The 27,985-nt window shown below is 44.5% G+C and overlaps 2 protein-coding genes across 3 annotated transcripts in view; one reads left to right on the forward strand and one right to left on the reverse strand.

The window, feature by feature from the left end:
* Positions 1 to 27,985, forward strand: part of DOCK2 (dedicator of cytokinesis 2) — a 457,600-nt gene that overhangs the window by 220,424 nt on the left and 209,191 nt on the right. The window lies entirely within an intron of this gene.
* Positions 783 to 27,775, reverse strand: INSYN2B (inhibitory synaptic factor family member 2B). The gene is given in 4 exon segments (XM_015459039.3): positions 783 to 3,706; positions 3,708 to 3,783; positions 23,880 to 23,954; positions 25,080 to 27,775. Coding segments are annotated over 4 exon segments (1,602 nt in total). The 5' UTR covers positions 26,420 to 27,775; the 3' UTR covers positions 783 to 3,595.

Consider the following 27,985-nt stretch of genomic DNA (forward strand, 5'->3'; position numbering starts at 1 on the left):
CTGATTAGTCAAGTAGAAAATGCATTTGGTGTTAAGCTGGCTTTAACACATGTTGAATATTTCCTAATCTCCCTTTTTAACAAAGAGAGCTGGTCTCAGGCTCAGCACCAGTGACGCTCAACAGTCTCTAGCAAGGATTTTAAAAAATTATTTTGATTTCAACTTTTCCTTTTGGAATATTGTAATGGTTTTTCTCTTGGTGGTGATATACAGCTGCCTTTTTCAAAAGAAAATTATGGGGAAGTCATTAAATAACAATCTTAAATTATATTTCAGGTATATGGGTATAATAATGATAAAAATCATGAGTAATAAAAATCCATCTGAATGAAACTGGGAATTGCATCATTGATTCACAATGCCTCCCTGGCTTCCAGGACATGTGGGCCTTCAGATCATCACCATGCTAAGTTCTGAATCTGCTCTTTTTTTAATTTGTTTCCCTGGGAAACATATAGAAGCAATGATAGTGAAAACTATCCTTACCATTGGGCTTCCCTGGTGGCTCAGTGGTAAAGAATCTGCTTGCCATTGCAGGAGATGCAGGTTTGATCCCTGAGTTGGGAAGATCCCCTGGAGAAGGAGATAGCAACCCATTCCAGGATTCTTGCCTGGGAAATCCCATGGACACAGGAGCCTGGTGGGCTGCAGCTCATGGGGTCACAAAAGAGTCAGACGTGACTTAACGACTCAACAACAACAATCCCTGTCATTACAACCATGGAGACATCCTTCTTAAGTTTAAATTTTATAACCCAAATTAACCCAAGCTAGTAATGAAGTCTTAAAACCTAGGAAAAATATGTAAGTTTATTGCAAAAGATAATATCCCATTTAAAACAGTTTAGAAATTTACAAAACCTTACATTAGTACAGTCTTTAAGAAGGTGCTCTGTAGATGAGCTGGTATTAAGTTCCAAGTATAGTGAGTACACATGTTCTTAACTACAGAGAAAGCAGCTACATAAACTCCTGCAACTTAAGCTGATGTATCAGTCTTTTTCCTTTCAATTTTATAAAAGTAACTTTTGCTAAATTAATATCTCTCCATGAAACCAGACAACCTCAAGTACAGCATTTCTGTAGATCATGGTAGAGGTTACATAATATTTTACAAAGAAGCAATTTTCACATTGAGTATATGAGTACAGAGTTCTGGTATACATATACTTTTTTTTTTTTTTAACACAGAAATGATCACTTTTGTTTAGCAGGAAGGTTTTACTGAATTGTTTCCCCCATAACAATTTTAAATGTTCAGAAGAGACCGAGTGTCCAGGTTCAGGTTGGTGGCCTGAGCAATGGTGTGTTGTGCTTTGGTATAGAATCATCGCAGCCTCACTTGATTTTTCTCTCTAGAAAGTTCAACTTGTTCTGACCGCAATATCATCTAACTCAAATGAGGGTTTATGTGAGGCTCCAACTCAACATATGTGTACGACAGCATACCCTTGTTAGTTATCTAAATGTTGGATTATCCACTTTGTGTTCCCAGACATCTCTTCCTCGTGACAGGCTAACTTTGGCAAGTGATCCTGGTCAGCTCTGAGTGGTTCTGCTCATCTGATGCTGGAATGTGCGCAGACCTTGTAAAACAAGTAGAGTAGGTGTTCCTGTCTCCACTTGAGAATGGATAAACAGGCTCTGAAAATTTTAAAAATTTGCTAAAAGTTGTTGGAATAGACTGCTCTGTTGCCTGGGCCTCTTAATTCTGAGAACAGGATTATTTCCATTCTATTGTGCTGCCCAAGAACATAAATTAATTTGAAAATTAGTGTAAGCAAAGCAAATTAAGATGGAAGCTCTACTACAAGATAAAATTATATAAAAGATCCCCAGTGATTTAACTTTATTGGATTAGCCTCTGTGCTGTTCTTTTCCGTTGTTGGGGCCAACTGCGAGTCGATTGTGTGGATATAGATAGATTCGTGGCTTTTAGCCAGTGGTAGCATATCTTACTGAAATGTGACTTCTTAAGCATGACAAGTGTATTTGTCTTAATTCTAACTTCATGTTAAGTATTCCAGTCTCATTTTGTGGGTTTAAACATTACACTAGAAACAGAACAAGAACATCTTGAATGACATTGCCAGATTTAAATAGTGCAAGCCGAGATTCCTTGCCAAATTTCCCTCTCACTCTCACTGAAATAGCTTTGTGCACTGCAGCGCAGTGACAGGGAAGGTGAAACTGTCGGAGTGGTTTGCTCAATTAGCCTCAATTTGCAGTGGGGAATGTACATCCCACGGTCACACAGAGTGCTTCACTCTGCAAAGACTCTAACGCTGACACACAATCTTTAGCAAAGGGGATTATGAAATGCCTTCTTCACTGAATGTTCACTGAGTTTACCATCTCTTTTCTGGGCAGCCTCAATCCAACCACAGGTTAGTAGAGAGTTTAACAAGAAGGAATAGGAGCCTTGCCAACCCACCCCTCATCCCCAAGAGTGTGTAGCAATTACTTAATTATATTATTTCAGTAGTCTGCTCAGCCATGCAAGTTTGGCTGGACCCACATGTATGGGGGTTTTATCAAAAGAATGAGCCAGATTTAAAGGAATTCAGACTTTGGGAAGGAAAGGCATTTAATACTAAGATGGAAAAAATCTATCCTCATCCCCAGTCCTGCTTCTTCAATCAGGTGACCATGGTCTGGTCACCAGGAAGGGACAGTGTGTAGATTAATAGACTGTGAACTTATCTACAAGGCTGCAAGGATGGATGGGCAAGTACTAATGCTGTGTTTTATCTTAGTCTTATTTATGTTTCTGGTAAGATGAAATGGACAGACAGACTGCTGGATTTCATGATCTTAAATGTTGCAGGGAAATTAATTATGGAATCTTAAAGTTCAAGCCCAGACCAGACCCCATCCATCTGCCAAGCAGTCTCAGGCCCCAGGCTGAGAAGCAGGGTGATTTAAGGCACACCCTGGAGTAGCTACAGCTGCAGGATAGTCATACTCACAGGTCCCTTCTACCCTGTGCTGTCCTTACTCTGCTACAGACTCTAAGGTACACACAGCATGAGATGACAAATCCTAGCTTTGGGACCAAGGGGCTAATCAAAAGTGAAAACGACCCAGCCTGCCAGGCGGCCTGGCATTGCTATGCCCTGCCCGCTTCTGTTGTACTCACAAGTGCCAATATTTTAGAAAACTGCCCGTTAAGATATATGATTTTTTTCTGGGTATCTGCTTAGAACCCTCCTCTGTCTCACTGCTCTGCACCACATTTTTATTTCTTTTCTTTGGGATGATAAACCCAGGATGAGCAAGAAGTGCTGAGCATCACTGAGATGTAGGGAAGTGCAATGGGGGTTTTGCCCTTGGTGGGAATCTAGATTTGAAAACTAGAATATATGACAGGAAGCTAGGCAGGTGCTAACTCGGGCCCATGAAATCCTCAGCCAGCAGGCCACGCACTCAGGTGAGACTGTGATCAGGTGTCCAGCAGCAGCTAAACCATCCAGAAGTCATTCTGGTTTTGCAAGTCGAGCGTCTGATGGCCTGGGGCCTTCGCCAGGAAGTAGAGAAAGCCTGAGGGCAGTGGTTCCCTGCCTCGGGGAGGGCAGAGGGCATGGTCCCCAGGAGCTCATATCCACCAGAAGCACTTCTTCTTCACCTTTTTGGTTTTCCGCCTTAAGTCCTGTTTCTCGGGAACTGGAGGCTCTGCTGGGGACTTTGGTGGGGGAGAGGCCTCCTCCTGCTAGCTCCACTTCCTCCAGACTCTGTAGAACTTCATGGAACCTGCCTTCTTGCTGCCGGAAATCATATTCTACACTGAAAAACACGGAGAGGAAGGAAGGAAAGTAAATTCAAATCAGCACATATTGATTGAATGTCACCAAGTGTCCAACAGACAGAGAAGAGCCTGGGCTTTGGGATCAAGTCCCAAATGCTTAGGTGCTTGCTGGCTGTGTGACCTTGGGGGAACTGTGCAGTCTCTCTGAATCTCCAGTTTCTCATTGGTGGAATTGGCATGTGTAATACCTTCTGCTTAGGGATGTTTCTAAGTTTAAATGAAGCACATAACATGGCAGCCTAATAGTAGATGGCCAATTAAAGTCGTTCCAACCTCTCTCTCACATTTATTTAATGCTCCTGATTGTTCATTATTTTTACATACACTTTAAGCATAAAACTGCCTCATAATATAATGTTTAAGTAATACAGAGAAATATGTGATAAAACTAACAACTCAGTTTCCTTACCCATAAAATGGATCTAATAATGGCCCCTGTCTCAAAGGCTTTTTTGGAATTAATATGTATATTACATATTAATATGTATATGTATATATATGTATGTATATGTATATATATGTATATATATATGTATACATATATATATGTATAATATGTATAATACATATTAATATGTATATAGTGAGGGACAGAGAAGCCTGGTGTGCTGCAGTCCATGGAGTCACAAAGAGTTGGTCATGACTTGGTGACTGAACAATAATGAATCTATATTAGTTAAGTGAGAGAATATAAAGGAAGAACTTAGAGCAGTGCCTGACAGACAGTAAGCCAGCTTGGGGTGTCCAGTGAGAAGGTGCTATTTGGGGGCTTTGTTAGTCACATGTGACAATCATGACCTGCCTTTTCGGCAGCATTTACTCTGATCCTGGGTCTCTAGGAGGTGATGTGGGCATAGAGGACCAGCTCAGTGTCTGTTTAATGACAGCCCCTTTTTAGCCCTTGCTGGGTAGGAGGCTTTGACCAATCATGACACTTCACAAACCAGCACAGGTTTCTTCTCTTCTGGGTGAGGCATTTCCTTCTCCTCCTTGCTAAACAAGGAGAATGCACCATCTCTGTGACTCTGCATTTCCCCCACCTCCCACACTCCCACGCTGGCTCCTCATCTTTGGGCCCTCTGAGAGTTCTAGCATGAAACCAGGTAACAAACACAGCTACAAGCTCAAGAGCCTTCTCACAAGCATTCTGGCTCTGGCAGCTCCTCTGTAGGTAAATCTCCTAGACAATTAAGGGCAGAGGCAGCCCATACACAGTCTGCAGAGATGTCTGCACGAGTCAGTCTTTGTGGCCCGGCTCTCCAGGCTCTGAGAAGGCTGAGCCAGACTTACAAGACAGGCTGACCATCCCTGATGCCACGGGCCTGATTCCCAGGCCCTCAAAGGTCAGGGGGAGCCTGAGCACCCATCCAAGCCAGAGCTTCGGCTCTTCAACCTCCGACTCTCTCAGCCCCTGAGGGCCCTGGTCCCCAGAGGTGTCATGTTTACCTCACAGACCTGTGTACAGATGATACCATGGAGTCTGTACATTAATGACTCCAACATATACACATAAAGTAACACATAGAGAAGTGGTGATCAGGATATGCCCATTAAAGGAGAATATTTAAATATGTCTGTATTAAGGAATAATATGAAGTCAGCACAAGTGTAAGGCTACCCAAGACTCATTGTTAAGTAAAGAAGCAAAGCCAAGAGCCAGATATATTAATAGTAATAACATCAATGGTGATAATAATAACAGTAATAGGGGCTTAACAATCATGCTCAGGGACCATCAGGGATGGGTGTTTATTTCTACATATTTGATAAGCTTCCTCCAGATTTTCTTCTCTTAACTTACATCCTTTCACTTTCTGTGCCTCCCTGGTCTCCTCTATAGGGACATCCTCATGGATGTGTGATTTATTTAATGGATGTGTAACACAGGCTGTGTTTTTCTAAGCAAAGCTCCATGACTGATTAACTGTAAGATGGTGCCAAAGTCATTTCTCATATTCAAGCCAAAGTCTCCTCAACTGAAGAATAAGCATGGTGCTACTCATGGGATCTCAGTGATGTATAAACAATAGAATGCATATACAACACTCAGTTCAGAGATAGATACCAACAAACATCAAATGATATTCAGCTCGTCATTCAACAAACATTTATTGAGTATCTCCCATGCACCAGGCCCTCAGTTAGGTACCAGAAGTGGAGTATTAAACAGACAGACAGATAGACAGACATTATCCCTGGCCTCTTCACACTGGTAACTAGTGACTCTGTGTCCTTAGTAAATGCTAGCCAATATCAAGAGCTATTCAGTTCAGTTCAGTTCAGTTCAGTCACTCAGTCGTGTCCGACTCTTTGCTACCCTATGAATCGCAGCATGCCAGGCCTCCCTGTCCATCACCAACTCCTGGAGTCTACCCAAACCCATGTCCATTAGAGATATTCTAACCAAAGCTCAGAATTTTGCCAGATCACTGAAGAGAAGTATCCACAGACACACGCTAAAGCTCCCACTTCCTGGTAGTACATCCTGGATGTACTACCCAGGATGCGCCCCTGTTGCTCCTGAAGCTGGGGTGGGCTTCTGCCACCACTCCCCACAGCTCCCTCTCCCCAGTTCAAATTTAAGGAGATGGGTTCAGAGGCTGGGGAATCATTGTCTCTGGCAACCTCTTGTTGCTTTAAGGAAGGAATCCAAAACAATTAATTGCAAACCCTGACTCTCATCTTCTCTTGTATTAATTCACACACAGAGAACATCCACATTCATAGTTCTCCTGACTCCTGAAATGACCCTTCCTCTTTCACCAAGGCAGAAAATTACCTTCATTCTAGAGCATTCTAGAGCATTTGGATAGAGCCAAAAAAGTAGGCACCCTCTGCTCATTCTAGGAATTTCCTCAGCTTTTAGAGATAGGAAATTCCATCCACCCATCATCTTACCATCCATCATCCATCCATCTGTGCATCAAACCATTCCTCTATCCAGCCAGCCAGCCAGCCATCTAACCATCCATTTATTCATCAACCATTCATTCATCCATACAGTCATCTGCTCATTCATCTAGCCAGCCATCCAACCATTCACCCATTCATTCTTCCATCTATCCATGCATTCAAGCATCCATCCTGTTTTAGGCCTGATGCTGCTCAGTTATAGGGACACAACAATGAGATAGAGAGATGTGGATGCTGCTTTTGTGGATGTAGCTTCCCAGCGTATGATACAGGTGATTAAACTAACAATTGCTTTAAAATCTGTCTTGTATATATCTCAACAACCCCTACTCTCCAGCTCTTCATCCATATATCTCTACCAAATTATATGAACATACACACAAACCAGCTTCCTTCTTCTCCTTATATGTGACATTTCTCTGATTTCTTAATTCAAGCAACAAACAGCCAAAACAAAGCACCCGAGTGTGTCAAGACTCATCAGTTCAGTTCAGTCGCTCAGTCATGTCGGACTCTTTGCGACCCCATGAATTGCAGCACGCCAGGCCTCCCTGTCCATCATCAACTCCCAGAGTTCACTCAGACTCACATCCATCAAGTCAGTGATGCCATCCAGCATCACTGTCGTCCTCTGTCATCCCCTTCTCCTCCTGCCCCCAATCCCTCCCAGCATCAGAGTCTTTTCCAATTAGTCAACTCTTCGCATGAAGTGGCCAAAGTACTGGAGTTTCAGCTTTAGCATCATTCCTTCCAAAGAAATCCCTGGGCTGATCTCCTTCAGAATGGACTGGTTGGATCTCCTTGCAGTCCAAGGGACTCTCAAGAGTCTTCTCCAACACCACAGTTCAAAAGCATCAATTCTTCGGCGCTCAGCCTTCTTCACAGTCCAATTCTCACATCCATACATGACCACAGGAAAAACCATAGCCTTGACTAGACGAACCTTTGTTGGCAAAGTAACGTCTCTGCTTTTGAATATGCTGTCTAGGTTGGTCATAACTTTCCTTCCAAGGAGTAAGCATCTTTTAATTTCATGGCTGCAGTCACCATCTGCAGTGATTAGACTCATAACAGTGCCCTAATACTGATTAGAAAAAAACAGTGCTTTGGGTATGTTCAAATGTGTATAGAACTGGCAGGCCTAGAGACAGAAGAGCCAGGAGACAGAATGTTAAGTCTATCTCAGCTCACAAGGTAAAGCACAGCACACTGGAGAGCTCAGAGAAAGGGCTCTTGGGTGTAATTCTCCTGGGTTTGAACGGAGGCAGTGCCACTTACTGGCTAGGTGACCTTGGGCAAATTGCTTTTCTTTCTAAGACCCAAATGAAAGTAGAGGTTCTGAAGCGACCTTACCAGGTAGTTGTAGAGAGGGGGACAATGACAAGGGGAGTGTCCCCAGGTAGATGGGGTCTCTGCCCACCCCACCAAGTCTTTTGTCTTCCTGTCTCAAGGCGTGAATGCCTCACCTCCTCACTCGTGCCTTTGACCCTTCAGTAATTGTATACCTCGCGAGAAACATCAGTCTTCACCCGCTCCTCCCCACCCCCCCACCCCTCACCCAGCCGTGCATTCAGGGAAGAATACACTCTTTATATTTCTATGGAAACACCACAGGGTTCCATTATAATCACTGGGACTTAGGGAGCTCCGCAGATGCCCCCACTAGTCTTGACAATTTAAAGGGGATTGAAAGTGACTTTCTTTTCAAGGCCAGACAAATAACAGAGTATAGAGAACCCTGTGTCCTTTGGAAAGAAATTGATTAATGTTTTTTAGGCCAAAGTAATTTATTAACATAAAGGAAAATCGTCACTTTTCTTCTTACCCATCCTTTTGACAAACTACTGTTTAGTTTAGAAGGGAGGAGAAGGAATATATTTTATTTTGGTCACAGCTGCCTTATAAATGGGCAGGGGCAGTGCCCTCTCTCATCTGTCTTTCGTTTTGAGGCTGGGTAGAGAAGAGGAGATCCCCCTCAACTTCCTACTTGGCTAACCCACACCATATTCAACAACCACTTCAAAGAGGGATTAAAACGCCTGCTTGAGAGAATTCAAGCAAACTTTTAGCAGAGGGTTGTTTGCAGATTCTAGGGAATGAGTGCTTGCCTTGGGTTTGATATCAAGATAGAACACCAATGACTTTTCCAACCATCCCCCCCTTCTCTCCCTACCTTCCCACCCTTATATCTTCTCCATCCACAGGAAGTGCTAGGTGCTTAGTTTGCAGAGAACTCTGACTCACAGTGCTGGGGGGCGAGGTGTGGGTAGCAGATAGTGGTCAAGAAATCCTTACAATTCAGGACTCAGGCCCAGAACCACTGAGATAGTTTGGAGCTTTCAAAGTCTGTAAGGTTGGTTCTCTGAAGATGCATGGCATGCCTGACTCCTGATCAGGGCTGCCCAGTTCACTGTCTGGGGAGTCTTAGAGCCACTCCCAGACAAGAGGTCTGCATGCTGCCACTTTGCATTTAGAAAGTGAGATGTGTGTAAACCGAGAATGCAAGCAAGCTGGAAGTCTTCCCTCTTGAGGGCACCTCAGTAATCTAGCTGACAGATCAATGCTTCAGCCATCATGCTAGGAGGTGGAAAGCTGGAGAATGTTTTTCTAGGTAATTGGAAGTAGCAAGAGGCCTAAGTCATGGCTTGTTTGGAAGAAGAACTAGTGAGAAGCAAAGAGTAGGTAAATGTGTAAATGCATAAAGCCAATAAGAGTCAGATTCCAGATATAGCATCTTGGCTGGGCAAACAGAAGTTGGGTGAGACACAAGAAGAAAAAAGTTTAGACAGAAGTAAACAATAGAAACCTCTTACTTTTATATAGCACTTTCAAACTGCAAACATACCAGGTCTGCATTTTCATTTTATCTTCATGATAGCTCAGGAATCTAGGAATGTTGTTTTCCTAGATTCTGGTGAAGGGAGTCACACCATAAGTCAGGATCAGAATCTCAGCTTTCTTTCCTGACCCCTAGTCCTCTCTCCTAAAAAGGGATCAGATGTTTTAGCCCACAGCCTAGCTGTTACCAGGGTCTACTCTAAGAAGAAAATGATGTAACTAGAGAGTATAACTAGAAAACCCCAATCACAGAAAGCTAATCAAACTGATCACAGCCTTGTCTAACATAATGAAACTATGAGCCATGCCTTGTAGGGCCACCCAAGACAGATGGGTCATGGTGGAGAGGGCTGACAGAATGTGGTCCACTGGAGAAGGGAGTGGCAAACCACTTCAGAATTCTTGCCTTGAGAACCCCATGAACAGTATGAAAAGGCAAAAAGATAGGACACTGAAAGATGAACTCCCCAGGGCAGTAGGTGTTCAATATGCTACTGGAGATCAGTGGAGAAATAATTCCAGAAAGACTGAAGAGATGGAGCCAAAGCAAAAACAACACCCAGTTGTGGATGTGACTGGTGATGGAAGTAAAGTCCGATGCTGTAAAGAGCAATACTGCATAGGAACCTGGAATGTTAGGTCCATGAATGAAGGTAAATTGGAAGTCAAACAGGAGATGGCAAGAGTGAACATTGACATTTTAAGAACCAGTAAACTAAAATGGACTGGAATGGGCGAATTTAACTCAGATGACCATTATATCTACTACTGTGGGCAAGAATCCCTTCGAAGAAATGGAGGAGCCATCATAGTCAACAAAAAAGTCCAAAATTCAATACTTGGGTAAATCTCAAAAACGACAGAATGATCTCTGCTCATTTCCAAGGCAAACCATTTAATATCACAGTAATCCAAGTCTATGGCCCCACCAGTAATGCTGAAGAAGTTGAAGTTGAACAGTTCTATGAAGACCTACAAGACCTTCTAGAACTAACACCCCAAAAAGTGTCCTTTTCATCATAAGGGACTGGAATGCAAAAGTAGGAAGTCAAGAGATACCTGGAGTAAAGGCAAATTTGGCTTTGGAGTACAAAATGAAGCAGGCAAAGGCTAACAGAGTTTTTCCCAGAGAATGCACTGGTCAGAGCAAACACCCTCTTCCAACAACATAAGAGAAGACTCTACACATGGACATCACTAGATGCTCAATACCGAAATCACATTGATTACATTCTTTGCAGCCAAAGATGGAGAAGCTGTATACAGTCAGCAAAAACAAGACCAGCAACAGACTGTGGCTCAGATCATGAACTCCCTATTGCCAAATTCAGACTTATATTGAAAAAAGTAGGGAAACCACTAGACCATTCAGGTGTGACCTAAATCAAATCCCTTATGATTATACAGTGGAAGTGACAAATAGATTCAAGGGACTAGATCTGATAGAGTGCCTGAAGAAATATGGATGGAGGTTCGTGACATTGTACAGGAGGCAGTGATCAAGACCATCTCCAAGGAAAAGAAATGCAAAAAGGCAAAATGGTTGTCTGGGGAGAGAAAAGAAGACAAGCTAAAGGCAAAGGAGAAAAGGAAAGATATAAGTATCTGAATGCAGAGTCTCAAAGAATAGCAAGGAGAGATAAGAAAGCCTCTCTCAGTGATCAGTGCAAAGAAATAGAGGAAAGCAATAGAATGGGAAAAACTAGAGATCTCGTCAAGAAAATTGGAGATACCAAGGGAACATTTCATGCAAAGATGGATACAATAAAGGCCAGAAACAGTATGGACCTAACAGAAGCAGAAGATATTAAGAAGAGATGGCAAGAACACACAGAAGAACTGTACAAAAAAGGTCTTCACGACCCAGATAATCACGATGGTGTGATCACTCACCTAGAGCCAGACATCCTGGAATGCAAGGTCACATGGACCTTAGGAAGCGTCACTGTGAACAAAGCTAGTGGAGGCAATGGAATTCCAGTTGAGATATTTCAAATTGTAAAAGATGATGCTGTGAAAGTGCTACACTCAGTATGCCAGCAAATTTGGAAAACTCAGCAGTGGCCACAGGACTGAAAAAGTTCAGTTTTCCTTCTAATTCCAAATAAGGGCAATGATACAGAATGTTCAAACTATCTCACAATTGCACTCATCTCACACACTAGTAAAGTAATTCTCAAAAATTCTCCAAGCCAGGCTTCAACAGTACGTGAATCGTGAACTTCCAGATGTTCAAGCTGGTTTTAGAAAAGGCAGAGGAACCAGAGATCAAATTGCCAACATCTCTTGGATCATAGAAAAAGCAAGAGACTTACAGAAAAACACCTACTTCTCCTTTATTGATTATGCCAAAGCCTTTGACTCTGTAGATTACAACAAACTGTGGAAAATTCTTCAAGAGATGGGAATTCCAAACCACCTTACCTCGTCCTGAGAAATCTGTATGCAGGTCAAGAAGCAACAGTTAGAACCGGACATAGAACAACAGACTGTTTCCAAATTGGGAAAGGAGTATGCCAAGGCTCTATATTGTCACCCTGATTATTTAGCTCATATGCAGAGTACATCATGTGAAATGCTGGATGAAGCACAAGCTAGAATCAAGATTGCCCGGAGAAATATCAATAACATCAGATACGCAGATCATACCATCCTTATGGCAGAAAGTGAAGGGGAACTAAAGAGCCTCTTGATGAAAGTGAAAGAGGAGAGTGAAAAAGCTGGCTTAAAACTCAGCATTCAAAAAACAAAGATCATGGCATCTGGTCCCGTCACTTCATAGCAAATAAATGGGGAAACAATGGAAACAGTGAGAGACTTTATTTTGGGGGGCTCCAAAATCACTGCAGATGGTGACTGCAGCCATGAAATTAAAAGACACTTGCTTCTTGGAAGAAAAGCTATGACCAACCTAGACAACATATTAAAAGCAGAGATATTACTTTACCAACAAAGGCCCGTCTAGTCAAAGCTATGGTTTTTCCAGTAGTCATGTATAGATGTGAGAGTTGTACTATAATGAAAGCTGAGTGCTGAAGAATTGATGCTTTTGAACTGTGGTGTTGGAGAAGACTCTTGAGAGTCCCTTGGACTGCAAGGAGATCCAACCAGTCCATCCTAAAGGAAATCAGTCCTGAATATTTATTGGAAGGACTGATGCTGAAGCTGAAACTCCAGTACTTTGGCCACCTGATGCAAAGAACTGACTCATTAGAAAAGACCCTGATGCTGGGAAAGATTGAAGGCGGGAGGAGAAAGGGACAATAGAGGATGAGATGGTTGGATGGCATCACCAACTCAATGGACATGAGTTTGAGTAAGCTCCAGGAGTTGGTGATGGACAGGGAAGCCTGGCGTGCTACAGTCCATGGGGTCGCAAAGAGTCGGACACAGCTGAGCAACTGAACTGAACCTGGGTCCTGTTAGGTGAGGACACATGGTAATTTAAATGAAGAAGAGGTTGGATAAAAAGGAGAAGAAGAAGGACTATCTTTTATGGAATGAACTCTATTCCATACATCATCCTACAAATTTATTAATTCTCATGCCTCATGTGATTCTCAGAGACCCATGAGATAAGCATTATCTTCATGTTACAAATAAGGAAACTGAGGCAAGAGGAGGTTAAATATTCTGCCAATGGCACATACTAGTAAGTGACAGAGCAAGGATTTGAGCCTAGACTCTCTGGCTCCAAAGCTTGTACACTAAGATTCACAGCACTGAAAGAACAGTAGTGTTCAATATGTATGAGATCCTGGTTACCAAATGAGTGTGGGATGGGACGGTGACCCCAGCCCAGTGCACCTAAATGACCTCACATCTCCCTGTGGAACAAGACTCAATGTGGGCTGGGCCTCTGGAGGGCCCTTCATGACCCAGGCGACCAACCCACCCTGCCATAGCATTTCCTGATTGCAAGGCTGTCCTGACAGGGAGGCTGTGTATTCGAAGAAGACAGATGCCCCATCGGAGGCTGCATACTCAAGGTGGTGTCTGGGCTCTGCAGTGTTGGGTCTGATTGTAGGCTGCTGAGTTCTGCAGTGGCCCTTTGCTCATCCTTCTCAGCAGGTGGGTCTTGCTCTTTTATCAAGAGACATGGTGATGTACCATAAATCCAGACACTCTAAGCAAGTTGGCTGAGAAACTAATGGTCCATGGCATCTCCCTGAAGACAAAACCACTTGCAAGTCTCTACCTCTTCATCTCTGTTAGAGTGTTTCTGTGGCCCCTCTCACCACAGAACCCAGGTGCACCACGGATTTATTGACCTCCTGCAACTTTCTTTTTAAAAGAATTAGCTGTAAGAATCAATGGGTTCAGCAAGGGTGGTTGGGTTCCTGTCCACTTGGATAAATCACACCACTTTGGAAAGTGTCTCTGTGGATGAATCACAGTCTGGGAAAGTAGAAACTTTAGTTAGCTTTTTTTTTTTTTTTTAATTTTCCCCAGCCTGGAAGGAATATTGTTTCTAAAACTTCCTCCTAATGACCAGTGTGCTCATTATTTATAGGATACAATTTTAAGCTTCACAGATCACAGCCATTTCAAGCCAGCAAGCACGCCCCTTCTCCTTGGGCATCTGTGCTGACAAGTCCCCAGAGAATTGCAGGTTCTCTTCTTGATGCATAAGTAAGCAGGGCCACGCTGCAGAAATCTCCCTGCTGATCAGCATGTGTGGGAGAGATCTGCACTCTGGGTGCCATGGCTCTGTGTTGAGAATGTCTTCACATTAAGTCCTCAGAAAGAGAAGGCCATCTCAGAGACTGTGGTACAAATATTCACTATGGTGCAAGGTGAGAAGGTAAGAGGGGAAGGGATAGGAATGCCTTCTGAAAAAGGGACTGGTTTAAGCCCTAGCGCTGGTGGATCCTGGACAAATCACATGACCTGCCCAAGTCTCCATTTCCTCATCCATAAAATGGGAATAATAACCAGCCCCATTTTTAAGGGTTCTTGGGAGTCTGAAATGTGATGATACATGTATGCTGTTTAGTAAAATGCCTGGCACAGTGCCTGAATCAACAAATAGTAACAATTGTAGCATTAACTTGACAGAGAAATAAAGATTGGGTCATTCTGCGGTCAACTGTGTTCCGCACGCCAGCAGCCATCCATTTGTTATTCCTGTGAAATTCTCAGCATGCTTGATGTTATATTTATGGCATGTTTCAGCCTGTTTAGCTATTAATGCATTAAAATCGGTTTCATTTTTATTGCAGACAAATTGCTGATGCTATAAATCCTCTTCTTTCCCCTTCTATTCGAGGGAAAAGAAGCAAGGGGTAAAACATACCGAGAGAAATGGGAGCTAATGGCAAATGTCTGGGTGACCAAGCTGTCAAGGCTCAGAGAAGTTTCCACAACATCCCTCAAACTTTATGCCTGTTTTCAAAAGAGACAGCTTGAGCTGTGTTTGGTGGCAGTTGTTTGAAGGGTTGCCATTAACATTCATGTTCCTGCATTTGAATTGAACACTGATCAGTCCATACTGCACTGACATGACAGCAGCAAAGGCATCTGTGACTACTAGAAGGAACACACATTACTGTGCTGTGTGCTTTGTAATTACTTTTCACTGCAGACTTCACTGCTGGCCAGACAGAGGACTGTGGCTGGAAGACAAGGCTCTCACAGTTCCCCTGGCTCCATACTGGGAGAGCATCTTATACAAATTCACAGACCTAGGTATATTGCATGGCACCCCACTCCAGTACTCTTGCCTGGAAAATCCCATAGACAGAGGGACCTGGTAGGCTGCAGTCCATGGGGTCGTGAAGAGTCGGCCGCGACTGAGCGACTTCACTTTCACTTTTCACTTTCATGCATTAGAGAAGGAAATGGCAACCCACTCCAGTGTTCTTGCCTGGAGAATCCCAGGGACAGCGGAGCCTGGTGGGCTGCCGTCTATGGGGTCGCACAGAGTCGGACACGACTGAAGCGACTTAGCAGCAGTAGCAGCAGCAGGTATATTGCATTTCTAGTGAAATGCCTTTTTCTCTGGTTAGGTGATAGCTTTAAGTGGCAGGCAAGGCCAAGGCCCAGTGGCCAAACTACTTATCCATCAAAGGAAACTCAAGAAGGTTCTCGGCACCTCTGACTGCACCACCCCAGGTGACTCATGTAGCCCTCTGGAGCCTCTTTCCTTAGTTGGATGAAGGTTTGGCTGGCCTTTCTCCTACAGGGCACACAGCTGTATGGCTTTGCCCTGTGTTCCAGAGAGACTCCTTATGTTAAGTTCTGAATGTCAAAGCAGTGAGGGGGTGCAAGAACGGGATGCTGGTCGCCAGGGACAAAGGGAGGTGCTGGCAGCAAATCTCCTTTTGTATCTCCCTAACTTCTTCTGCCCAGCTTGGAGGATTGTAGCAGTGGAGGAATCAGTAATGATAAAAAAAAAAAAAAAAAAGGCAGCCTATGGTCTGTAGAGTTTGAGGAAATGAGAGGATGCTTCACGCACATGCCCTGGGTCAGGAGCCTGCGTGACTACCCCTCCCTGAAGTGGTGTGGGTGACGTGGGATGGCACTCTGCACGCCCACTCTGACAGGCATTTGTAATTGCTCCTCCAGGACACCCCAGAGGAGAGTTCCTAGCATCGGGGCTCCTGGCCTAGGAGCAGAATTGGGCTCTAATTGGTCTGTACCTTAATTGGAGGAGGAAAGTAATCAGGGATTACTATTCTGTTCCTGCTCTCAGATGAGGTCTGAGGAGCTGGGAGGTGTGGGAGGAAGGAGAGACTACAAATGAACACCCTAAATAATGCAAGATGAGAGCCTGGCCCCGACGTGGACCGGCAGAAGCTTGTTTTCTCTTCTCACTGCAAATAGGAGGCATCGTAAGACACGCTTACTCTGTGAGCAAGCCCCTCTCCTTTCCCTTTCCCTTTTCCTCCACCCTCACCTGCGCCCTTTAGTTAGGTCTGTCCATGACCACTAACCCTGTAACTGAAGCCAAGCAGAAAGGTAAAGCATCTCTCCAATGATGCATTTAAAACAAAAGCTAGTTTCTGGGCTAGTTTATGAGCAAGAGCTTTCTATGTCACAAACGTTTCTAGTAAATCGACTGCCACCACCTCCTTTCAAGACTCTGACTTTACCTACTTGAATGTTTCTCAAACTTCGTCGGGATCAGACTTTCCTGGGAGGCTGGCTCTACCTACAGATTCCCATCCTCCTCCCCACCTCTCTGAGCCAGGAGGTTTGGGGCTTGAAGGCCAGCAACAAATATTCACAGATACCTAGGAGAGTGCTGCAGATGGCCTGCTATCACTCTTGAGAACACCATTTGTGTCCTGTATCATAAACACAAACCCTAACTATGCCCTTGGCCGAAGAGAACTCAGCCATACAACATTCCACTGAGCCCTGATGGCCTAGCCTCTGAAGGCAGCATGCCATGGAATCTGACCAACAGGCAGAGAGGACTAAGTTCCAGTCTTGATATTGCCATTTATTAGTTGCAGAATAATTGTTCAAGTGCCTCTCTCACTCTCAGTCTCCACTGTCTAACATGAATAATGTGCAAGTCCCTGGACCCCAGTTACCTCGCCTGTAAAATGGGAGTATTTTTATCTATCTCATCTGGTGGTTGGGATCAGATAAGAAAACAAAAAGCATTTACAGTGACCAGTAATTGGTGCATGTGTGCATGCTAGGTCACTTCAGTCGTGTCTGACATTTTGCAACTCTATGGACTGTAGCCCACCAGGCTCCTCTGTCCTTGGGATTCTCCAGGCAAGAATACTGGAGTGGGTTGCCATGCCCTCCTCCGGGAAATCTTCCTGACCCAGGGATCAAACCCACGTCTCTTATGTCTTCTGCATTGGCAGGCAGGTTCTCTACCCTGGTGCCACTGGCAAGCCCCGGTAAGTGGCAGCTCTCATCTCTTTCCCATAATTTTCATCCCAACAGATCCTTGTCTTCCCTTAGCTGTCAGAGTTGTAAAAATCATCAAAGTCAAATAAACCAACCTCCAATTAGATGTGAGTAGTTTATGAATTATGAGGACTTAATCCAGGTGCATTCGTTTCCTACCACTGCTGAAATGAGTTAACACAAGTTTAGTGGGTTTCAGTTTAGTTCAGTTCAGTCGCTCAGGTGTGTCCAACTCTTTGCAACCCCATGAATCGCAGCGCACGAGGCCTCCCTGTCCATCACCACCTCCCGGAGTTCACCCAAACTCATGTGCATCGACTCGGTGATGCCATCCAGCCATCTCATCCTCTGTCGTCCCCTTCTCCTCCTGCCCCCAATCCCTCCCAGCATCAGGGTCTTTTCCAATGAGTCAACTCCTGCATGAGGTGGCCAAAGTATTAAAAAAAACATGAATTTTACTCTTAGAGAGCCAGAGGTCAGAAGTCCTCCAGAACTGTAAATGAAGGTGTCAGCAGAACTGGGTTCCTTCTGGCATTTCCAGGAGAGAATGCATCCCTTGCCTTTCCCAGCCTGTGGAGGCTGCCCACCTTCTTTAACTTGTGACCATGTCACTCCTACCTCTGCTTCTTCTGTCTCACCTCCTTCTCTGACTCTCCTCTCCTGCCCTCATCTCTCCCTTGTAAGGGTCCATATGATTACATTGGGCTCACCTGGACCCTCCAGGCTACTCATCCTGTCCTCTAAGATCCATCATCACACCTGCATTGTCCCTTTTACCAGGTGAGGTGATGTATTCACAGGGTCCAAGAGTTCGAATGTGGACATCTCCTGTGGACATCATTCTATTGACTACGCTGGGTTTTGTTTTACTAAGAGAACCTGCAGACCTACTGCCTTAGTTCCCTCTTCCGAAGAGCTCACTGGTGCGGTTCAGACAATGTAGAAGGGAGACAGGATGGCCTGGATGGAGTGTTCAGTTTCCCACAAATCAGACTTTGCTTTCCTACCATAGTCGGTACAGAAGTATTGGGCAAGAGGGTTGGAAGTCCGTGATCAACAAGGATCTCAATGTCTTGTGAATTGCAACAAGTTCTCCGAGTCATCACAGGAAGACTTGATTAGGTTCCATCTTGTAGTGTTCCAGGTATTTGAAAATTGGAAATCCATGTACTACATTCAGTCACTGTTTGATTCAGTTCCAAGACATCTACTGAGACCTGCTGCACAGAAGCCTTCCTTCCCTAGTACAGTTATTTGATTAATTAAGACCTTCTGTTTCCCCACCAAGGGTAGGGACACACAGACGCTGTCACACTGATTTGACTTTGGTTGTTGTTTAGTCGCTCAGTTGTGTCCAGCTCTTTGTGACCCCATGGACAGTAGCCCTCCAAGCTCCTCTGTCCATGGCATTCTCCAGCCAAGACTACTGGAGTGGGTTGCCATGCCCTCCCTCCAGGGGATCTTCCTGACCCAGGGGTTGAAGCTGAGTCTCTCACATCTCCTGCACTGGCAGGCAGGTTCCTTGCCACTAGTGCCACCTGGGAAGCCCACCTTGACTTGAGGACCATCTAAATAGCTGTCTCAAGCCTGCTGCTGCTTTTCATCCTCCACCCACCCCAGTCAGTATAGCTCTTCCCTTCTTTGAGGGTTCTACTGACCACTAACTGTGTATTAGACACTGGCCATGACTTTAAGATACTGGTCTTCTGCTGAAGGAAAGAAACTCATAAACACTGTGTTGCAACGTCATAAGAGAAATGGTATAGCAGAGGAATGTGCTTGCCAAGGGGCTTCTTCTTGGGAAGGAGTGAAAGGCTATTCAGAGGAACTGGCTTTTAAGCTGCAGGGCTACAAGTTTTCCAGATGAAGCAGGGCAGAAAAGGCATTCCAGGAAATGAAGAAACTTATGTATGCTAGAACACCCAGTATTTGAAGCCAGCTGAGTAGTTCACTGTGGCTGGGAAGAGATAGGAGACCCAGCAGTTAATAAGGTTACTGTCACATTCCAAGGGCCTTGAAAATTAGCTAAAGGAAACAACAGGAAGTGGGGCAAAATTGGTTAGCTGGGGAGTGACATGATCAGATTCTACTTTTCAGTAAGTTAGCAACCTGTGTGAAGAATTACTTGGGACAGAGTGAAAGGGACCTGTGGCAAAAAGGCCAGTTAGCGTTTAAGTGATGAGGACCTTTATTGTCCAGAGACAAAGGGAATGAAGCTAAGGGGCTGGATATAGAAGGGAGAATCAGTAGCCAGTTTGATATGTGTTGTTAAGGAGAAGAATGAGACAACGTGGACCGTGGTTTCTTTATGAAATCATGGTCAGCAGTGCTGAACAAATAAGAAATGTAGGAAGAGAATTTTGTGGAGGAAAATATGAAATGTATTTTGGTATATGGTGAACTTGATAATTTGAGGTATATTTGAGATATCAAGATGGGAAGATTCGTAGGTAGTTTATACATATATATGTATACATATATATATAAAGAGAGAACACTCATTAAAGAGAAGATAGAGGAAGGTGATGTCACTGATATTCAAATCCATGAGTGCCGTTGAAGCATGAACAGAGGCTGAGGATAAGAAGAGGAGAGAGGCTGTCTAGGAAGACCCCTGAACAAACAAGAGCTCTTCTGTCATCTTCTCCTCTCTAGCACCTTTCACATCTTATGTGGCCAGTCTTTCCCTTCGTCCATTCAGAATGGTTTAGTTTGCTGCTTGCTCTTTATTTCCATTTCCTAACAAACACACCTGGATGATAGGAGAAATTTTTTCTTTCTGAGCAAAACTTCCAATTCTTTTCCCTTAAAACATTTGAGGCATTTTAACTCAAACCAGGTAGACGTTTTCCTGGGAGCTATATCCATAAAATAAATGCATGATCGGTATAGTCATAGACCTCCAAAGAGTCTCCGTGATTATTTTCTTAGTGACTGTGAAGATGAAGTGCAGGGAGATATGGCTGGAGGAGTAAAAACTGGGCTGAGAGAAGGAGGAGGGATGTGGCTTGGAGAGAGCCATGACCTTGAGAAGAGGAAAGGAAGAGCATTCCTTAGGGCACTGTTTTCCCAAATTGTAATCGCTGTTTATTACCTGCAAGGTTTTTGTGAAACTCCCCACACCACTTGCACAATTATGTACTTAATTTTTTCTCTTTAAATCAATTCACTTTTTATACTAAAAAACATGTATACAAAGCAGGCAATATATCTTTTGAAAATGAGACCTGCATAACAGTGAATATATAGGAGGGTTAGTTTTGAAAGTTAAAACCTTCCATAAAGAATTAGAAATGATTACATTCTGGTTGGGAACTGTTGCTTGCCCATGGCTATGAACTTGAAACATGCTCACTTTTAGCAAAGAACTGTGATAAGTAAGCATTAGAAAGGTTTTGAAGACATTCTAGCACCAAACTCAGATTTTTCCCTCTAGGTAAATCAGAAGAATTGAAATCAATTTGAAAAGAGAACAACCTTCTCACTAAGTAATTCCATGCTATTTAATTTTGAGTACCACAGGAGGCATTCAGAAACCTTCTCAGTAACTTGTCCTAGAAGTAATGCTAAGGAGAGGTGAGGAGAGTGTTTGGGAACTAAACAGCCTGGAACCAGCTTGAGTCACAGGCCCAATTCCCACCCCCTTCCCTTGAGTCCCACAGCAGTCAGAGCTCCAAGGAGTTTATTCTTCCTGGGGTATGGAAGGTCCTGAGAGTCACGCATGACATCTCTGGGCATCCATTTTGGTGCTGTTCTCCTCGGGAAGGGAGGATCTATCACAGTGTACCTTAGAAAGAAGAAAGCCAATGAGGCTTTGAGGAGCAGTGGGCAGAAGACTCCTTTTGAAGCTGAGAGAATGATTCGGATGGAACCCTTGACTTGTCTTGATGGAAGCAAGTAGCATAGCCATAGCCTTCAGCTGATTAAGCCACTTAGAAAACCGTATGGATTGCTAACTTAGTTACAGCATCTCCAGGGAAGAAGACCCGGCAGGCAGTCCATGAGGCGCCCATGTGCTTTATGTACAGTGACATGCACTGGCGTCCATCCGTCATCAGAGAGAGAGCCTGCAGCTGCGCAGGGCCTGGGGATGACTATTTCACGTCACTTATTTATTAGTTTGCAAGATCTGACTGTGCAGGACACAACACAGGGTTTGAAGTCATTTGAAATGTTTAAAAAGAAAAAAAATGACAACTCTCATCTTCCCTCTGTTACTATTACTGGGATGTTGTACTGATCTCTTTGCTTTCGTCAGACTAATTGCCTGTTCCTTCACAATGGCTTAGACACAACGATACAGAAACTGTCTGGGAGAGCAGTCTGGCTTTGAATGGTAATGAGGGGTAGATGCATGCAGTGGCTGCTCTTCTTGGAAAACTGGAAAGGGATGTGTAGAGGAAGGTTTGCCAACCCATTCAGGGGTGAATTTAGACTGTTTGCTTGGGACATTTGAAGTACGTCCTAGAAAAATGTAAATATTCTCATACTGGTTGGAAGGTTATAGTTTAGGCAAATATTACCACTTTTAATTCAACCTAGAACACCAGAATGTCAGAACTGAAAGGGACCATCAGGATCATCTAATCAAAGACCTTCATTTTTCAGATAAGGAAACTCAGAGGCCAGAAAGGATTTGCCCAAGGCCAGGGCATGAAACTCACAGAAGATGGGAAAATGATCGTTTGTCCCTTTAACTTACAGAAGCTAAATAGAAAGTCATCTTAAGATAATAGGAAATATATCATTTGGCTGCTGGGAAAAAGAGACTTTTCAAACTTTAAATGAAAGTTATTTTAAAAATATATATGTATATATTTTTTGTTTAGGAGGAAAAGATTTTGTCCTCCCTGAATCTAGACATTTAACAAGTTTTGTCCTCCTGGTGATATGAAATTTGCTTAAGATAGGGGATATTTTTAAAAAAAGAAGGAACAAAGGTAAGCAATTGATGAGACTCCTTAATTATTCTTTCCAATGCCCAAGCCTTTTCCAGAGCTCCCTTTTAAGAGGAGATATTTCACACTAAGGTAAAGGGCATATTTTTGTGAGCAATCCTGAAGCTCCTGGTATTTGATGAAAACACTTTGTGGTCCTGTGACTTTTAGGTTTAAAGAATTGACAGTTCAGTGAGAAAATGTCCAAGACCTCACCTGAGGCAGGAGCCCCTGACTTCCTGCTGCCCATCCCTTGCTAGGGTGAAATCTCAGGATTCTACTGGAGAGAGTGAGACATTAAAAACAAACACACGCAGGCAACCCAGTTGGGCTTCAGTGCGCTCAGACCCTAGCTGCCTTTCTCATCAAGAGAGAAAAGTAATAGAGAAAATCACACTATATCCTTTTGTCAAACAGAATTAGAAGCCATCACCCAAAATGACCGCTTTCGACCGCTTTTCCACTGTGCCACTGAAAGTAGACCACCAGCTAAATGGGCATTGATCGATCCAGTAATAGCAGGAATGAGCTCCTAGATTTGTACACAAGTTAATGTTACAACCTGGAGAAGGCAATGGCAACCCACTCCAGTATCCTTCCTGGAAAATCCCATGGACGGAGGAGCCTGGTAGGCTACAGTCCATGGGGTCGCAAAGAGCTGGACACGACTGAGCGACTTCACTTTCACTTTACTGTTATAAAAGGCATTCACATGTATTTTCTCGCTTATTCCTTATGGCAACTCTCAAGAGGAATAATTGTTTCCACTCTGCAGATGAGGAAACTGAACCACACATGTTAGCAGATGTAATTTGGGGGATTCTGACTCCTAGTTTAGGGCTCCTACCACTGTATGATGTTTCCCTTCTGTTTCTTCTAAAAGTTCACTCTAAGGCAGCAACCTTGCCTCTTGCTGGAAAGAAGCAATGTACTTAGAACTGAATATACAGTGCTTATCACAGTTCTTGACATATTGTAATTGCTTGGCATGTGGTAGTTACTGTGGAGGGGTAGGATGTGTGGTACAACAATCAGGATCAGAAAGGGCTTGGTGTCAGAAAGATATGGATCTGAGTCCCGAGTCTCGGAATATTTGATTTGAGATCCCCTTCAGCTCTCTGAAAATGCTATGTGTGAGTGGGGCCAAATGACTAAACTTCCCTGGGGACATGAACGCCTACTTTAAGAGGTGTACTGTGAAATGAGATACAAAGGGATATGCAGAGCTTAGCAAGGTGCCGGTGCTTAGTATTCAGGAAGGGGAAGGGTGATGATCTCAAAAGGATTTGCTCATAGGCCTTATTGTGAGGAAACAAAACAATGCCCTCTTTGAAACCAGATGTTAACATTTCATAGTCAAACAACCTTGTTTTCTTTTTTTGTCTTATGTATCCAAAGGCCTTCTGTCTTTGCCCCTCTCTTGACTTTCTGCATCTAAGAGAGATTACAAGAGTGTTCTGTGGACCCCGCAACTTCTGTGCTCTACAGAGCAGGTCTCAGCTGTGGCCAGGTACCTGTATATGATGCATGCCGTGTTCTGGCAGGTACTGCAATTGTTGAGATCTTGGCCAGTTCGATAAAAGTTGCGCCTGCAAAATAGAGCATTTGCTAGATAAATCTATGGGCAAACGCCCCCTGGCATGCACACATCCTACAGACTTATTCCCTGCAGCACAGCATTGTCCTTCTCATGATTTCCAAAGTCTGAAGTTTCATGATCATTGCAAACAGAGAAACAAGAAATCCATATTAATAGGATCTCACGTTTCTAGAATGCTTTATAGATGTTTAAATACTTTGACATCTGGATTTTCTTCATGCTGACAATAATCCTCTGAGATGGGTCAGTTATTCTTACCCCCACATGATAAATGGGGAAACTGAGGGACTTTGCAAATGAGTAGCAGAAGATGATTAAAACTCCTAATCCCTTTAGGTCATATTTCTCCCTGTCTCGTCACAGTGCTTCTCTCTTGTAAGGTTATGTTGACTCTGATTCATAGCAGCAAATGCCAGTTAATTAATTCTTCCTTTTCCTACCCTTTTGTTGATTAGCTTTCACCATTCCTTTTCCTCAGTCTTTAGGGAGCACTGTTTCAAGGAAGGAGCATCCCACACCTAAACAAATAACTGCCTTCCTGTCCTCAGACGGATGCTGAGTCACCCAGGAAAGCATTCTGGAGCTTCTTTCTCTTTGCGGAATTATGATCTCATTTCAGTCCCTACTTAGCCGGTGCATGATGGACTGGCTCAAGCCTTCAGAGTGGTCAGTGGAGGGGAAGGTCAACAGTAAGCTTAGTGGCTGCCTCAAGTCCTCTGTGACAAACACACAAATAGCTAAATACTGTGCAAATGCAGTAACTCCCTGCAGGGATAGGGTTGGGGCAGAACCTGCGTACTGTCATTCTCCGCTATCATTATTGACTGGACCCACATCTTAATAAAAAGTAACTTTTGACCCTGCTGCTTCATCGTCCCCTTTCTCCAATCTGTTGTCATTTGGAAATAAAAACCAATCGTCGTGGAAATCCACCAAAGCCTACAACCCAATGAAACCCAGTCCAAACAAAGGGAGACCATTGCTTATAATTTGGGAAAACGATAGAATTTCAAACATTTTGGAGACATTTTACTAATGGAAGGCAAGGGTCTCTCTCTGCCCCTATCCTCCCAAATGACTTTACCCTCCCTCCACTCCCCCAAATCCACCTTACCCTTCTGTGAGAGCTCGAGCTTTCTCCAAGTCTTGAATTACGTTCAAAAGGACTTTAATTTTCTCTTGGTTTGAGTGCAGAGACTCCTCCACAGATTGCAGCCTGCCTTGGAGGTCGCAGAGCTCACCCTGCACCAGGTGAATTGGGTTAATCCCGCCAGTCACTCTCTGCTGCTTGGTCTCCCTGTTGGGGAGAGAGGAGGGGAGGTGACCGCTTCCTGGACAGTTCTGAAGCTCTGGGATGTCTGACTTGATGGGGTTCTTTGCCGTCTGCTCCTGGCACACAGGGGCAGATCCTGACTCACTGTTAGTTTGGAGTGACTGCAGGTCCTGGTAATTGTTACTCAATGAAGAACAGTCTGAAGCCCCCCCTGGTTGGGCTGGCTGACTCTGGGAGCCAGGTGGAGGGGAGCTGTGAGTCCGTGGATGTGAGGGAGCACACCTTTCCTTTGACCTAGATGACAGAGGGCCAAGGTCTTTGTCATCGGAGTTATCTTTGGGCAAAAGCAATTCAGGTTGCAGGTTCCCTGTGCCAGGCATGTGATTGGCTCTACTGGGGGCATTTAAGCAGGGGGGGATTCTTTCTGAATCTGGAGGCAGCTCTCTTCTCCCGTCACCTGGACGCCTGTCAACCGAAGGGGGTATGGAGTTGCTCATCTCAGCAGACCGGTCTGGGCTCAAAGTGGACTCCCTTCCTGCCCAGGTAGGACTATGGTAAATATCATCTGGGACCTGAATGGCAGCTGTTACTTTCTCCAAGGCTCTCCATGTCCCAGCTTCGAAGCATAGGCTCACAGGCCCATTGCTTTGCACCTTGGACATTCTAGGGAGAAACGGGTGGGATACCTTGACCCTTCGAGGCCCATCCTCAAGATGCTGAGCCAGCCGTAAGTAGGCAAGGTCAGAGGACACAATGTCCTGCTCAGAGAGATTGCCGTTCACCTGGATGGCACTTTGGGATGCTGTCGGCATTTCCACCAGGGACTTGCTAGCTGTGAGTCTCTTCCTTTTGAAAACCGGGAAATGCTTCCTGAGACTGGGGGACGTTTGGATCGCGATGTTCCGAAAGCCCCCTGCCTTCTGGGACCTGGGAAAGGAGAGTGAGTAGGTGGGGAGGTGATGGTGCCTGGAGGCCTGAGTCTTTCCCATTACAGCCGGGTCCTCGGACGCCTGGACATCCACCTCAGCTAGACCAGGCGGAGTCTTACTGGTGCCATCTTCCTTGAATCGGACCTGCTGAGATTTGCTCCTGCGGTGGTGAGGTTGCTTCACCAGCTCCACAGACTCGAAACTGTTCCGTTTCAGAAGCACAGGCCTCACTTTCATACTCTGCTGGGCCATCGAGCCTCAGTTGAAAGGATTAGGACCACACACTTCTCCGGGGCACATTTCCTTAGGTCTTTGGAGCAGCTTCTAATGACAGCATCTCAGACACAGAGATCTGCCTCTGAGTATGGGCAGCTCTGTTGGCCATTCCCAGCCAGTAGGTTTTACTTAGGGGGGAGAGAGCTCTCTGTAATGCTTCCCCTGCAGTTAAAATATTATTCCATCGCAGTGGTAATTACCACTTAGATAAACAAGGAGTTAGGCTAATTATTAAACCTCTGATCTACCATGAGAGCTGGTGGGCTGTTTATCAGAGGAGGCTGGCAGGCAGTTCTGATCTGGAAGAAGCTTGTGGTCTTGAACAAAAAGACAACGAAAGTCCCATTTAGAGGAGAGCGCCAGACTCCCAGTGTGTGAATTCCAAAAGAAACCTGCTATGTCTGGAACATATGGCTTCCTTTCCGGGAGCATCAGTTCCCAGCGTAAAACTACAGGAACCTTAAACACATCTCCTTTCCATCACATGTAAACAGGTGGAGAAGTAAAGGACCCGGGGCTTGGCTTCTTTCCTGGTACATGATGCTCCTAACGGAACATCCCCATTCATGTCAATCAGAGGTTCCTCCTTTGAGGCCATTGTTTTCTTTCATGCTGTCTCCCTTCTCTTCTGTGAGCGAAACTTATCTTCCTAAATAGCCTCACAGAACCCAGTGGGGTGTGCCGCGGACATCCAGGGGCCTTTAGAGGGCAGAGTCCCTGTTGTGGTGTCTTGGCTGAAGTTCACATGTGGAGAAAGTGAGCCACATTAGCAGCCTCTGGGTATTTGAGCCCAAAACTTCGTTCACTTGGGGTTGGGGTCAGGGACCTGGCAGTCTTTATCAGCATGCAAGAGAGTCTGAAAAGGAAGAGACAACAGATGCCGCTGAGAACACAGTTCCTGTGGGCCTGGGTTTCTCTCCAAACTCGTCTCCCAGCTGAGGGCTTCTGAGTGGGTGGTCTAGAGTAAGTCAACTCGCTGCCTTTGTGTCTGTTCCCCTAGTGAGCCGGGCACCTGTGGCTGCCAGGCCTTGAAGCAAAATGCCCGTCTGCCTGGATTATCTCCTCCTTTCATTCCCAGGCATCACCCAGCCAACTCCTATTCATCCATGAAACCCCAGCTTAAATGCCTTTCAAATGACTCCTCCCTCACACACGCCTCTGGTGCTAGATCATATCAGGACCTCCCTTAGATTCAATATCTTTGTATCACATTCTTTGAAACACAAATTTTATTATCCCTAAATAATCATTTGTCTATGTATTTATTTAATGTGCATCTCCCCCACTTCCCTGTAAGCTCCAGGGTGTCAGGAGCTGAAGCCTTTTTTTTTTAACCACTAGATGTTTCTAGCCCTCCTTCAGGCTCACTGTGAGTGCCTAATGAGTATGTACCCAGAGAGGATGGCTGAATGCAGCCAAGAAGAGCCTGGGGATGGGGATGGGGACCCTAGGGTATTCTGCTAGGCAATCGGATGGTGACTTCTCTCTGCTAGGACCGAAACACTTGCTAGAGAACAAGATTTTCACCCAGTTTTTTCATTT

Source organism: Bos taurus, chromosome 20, assembly GCF_002263795.3.
Source record: "Bos taurus isolate L1 Dominette 01449 registration number 42190680 breed Hereford chromosome 20, ARS-UCD2.0, whole genome shotgun sequence".
NCBI classification, from domain to species: Eukaryota; Metazoa; Chordata; class Mammalia; order Artiodactyla; family Bovidae; genus Bos; species Bos taurus.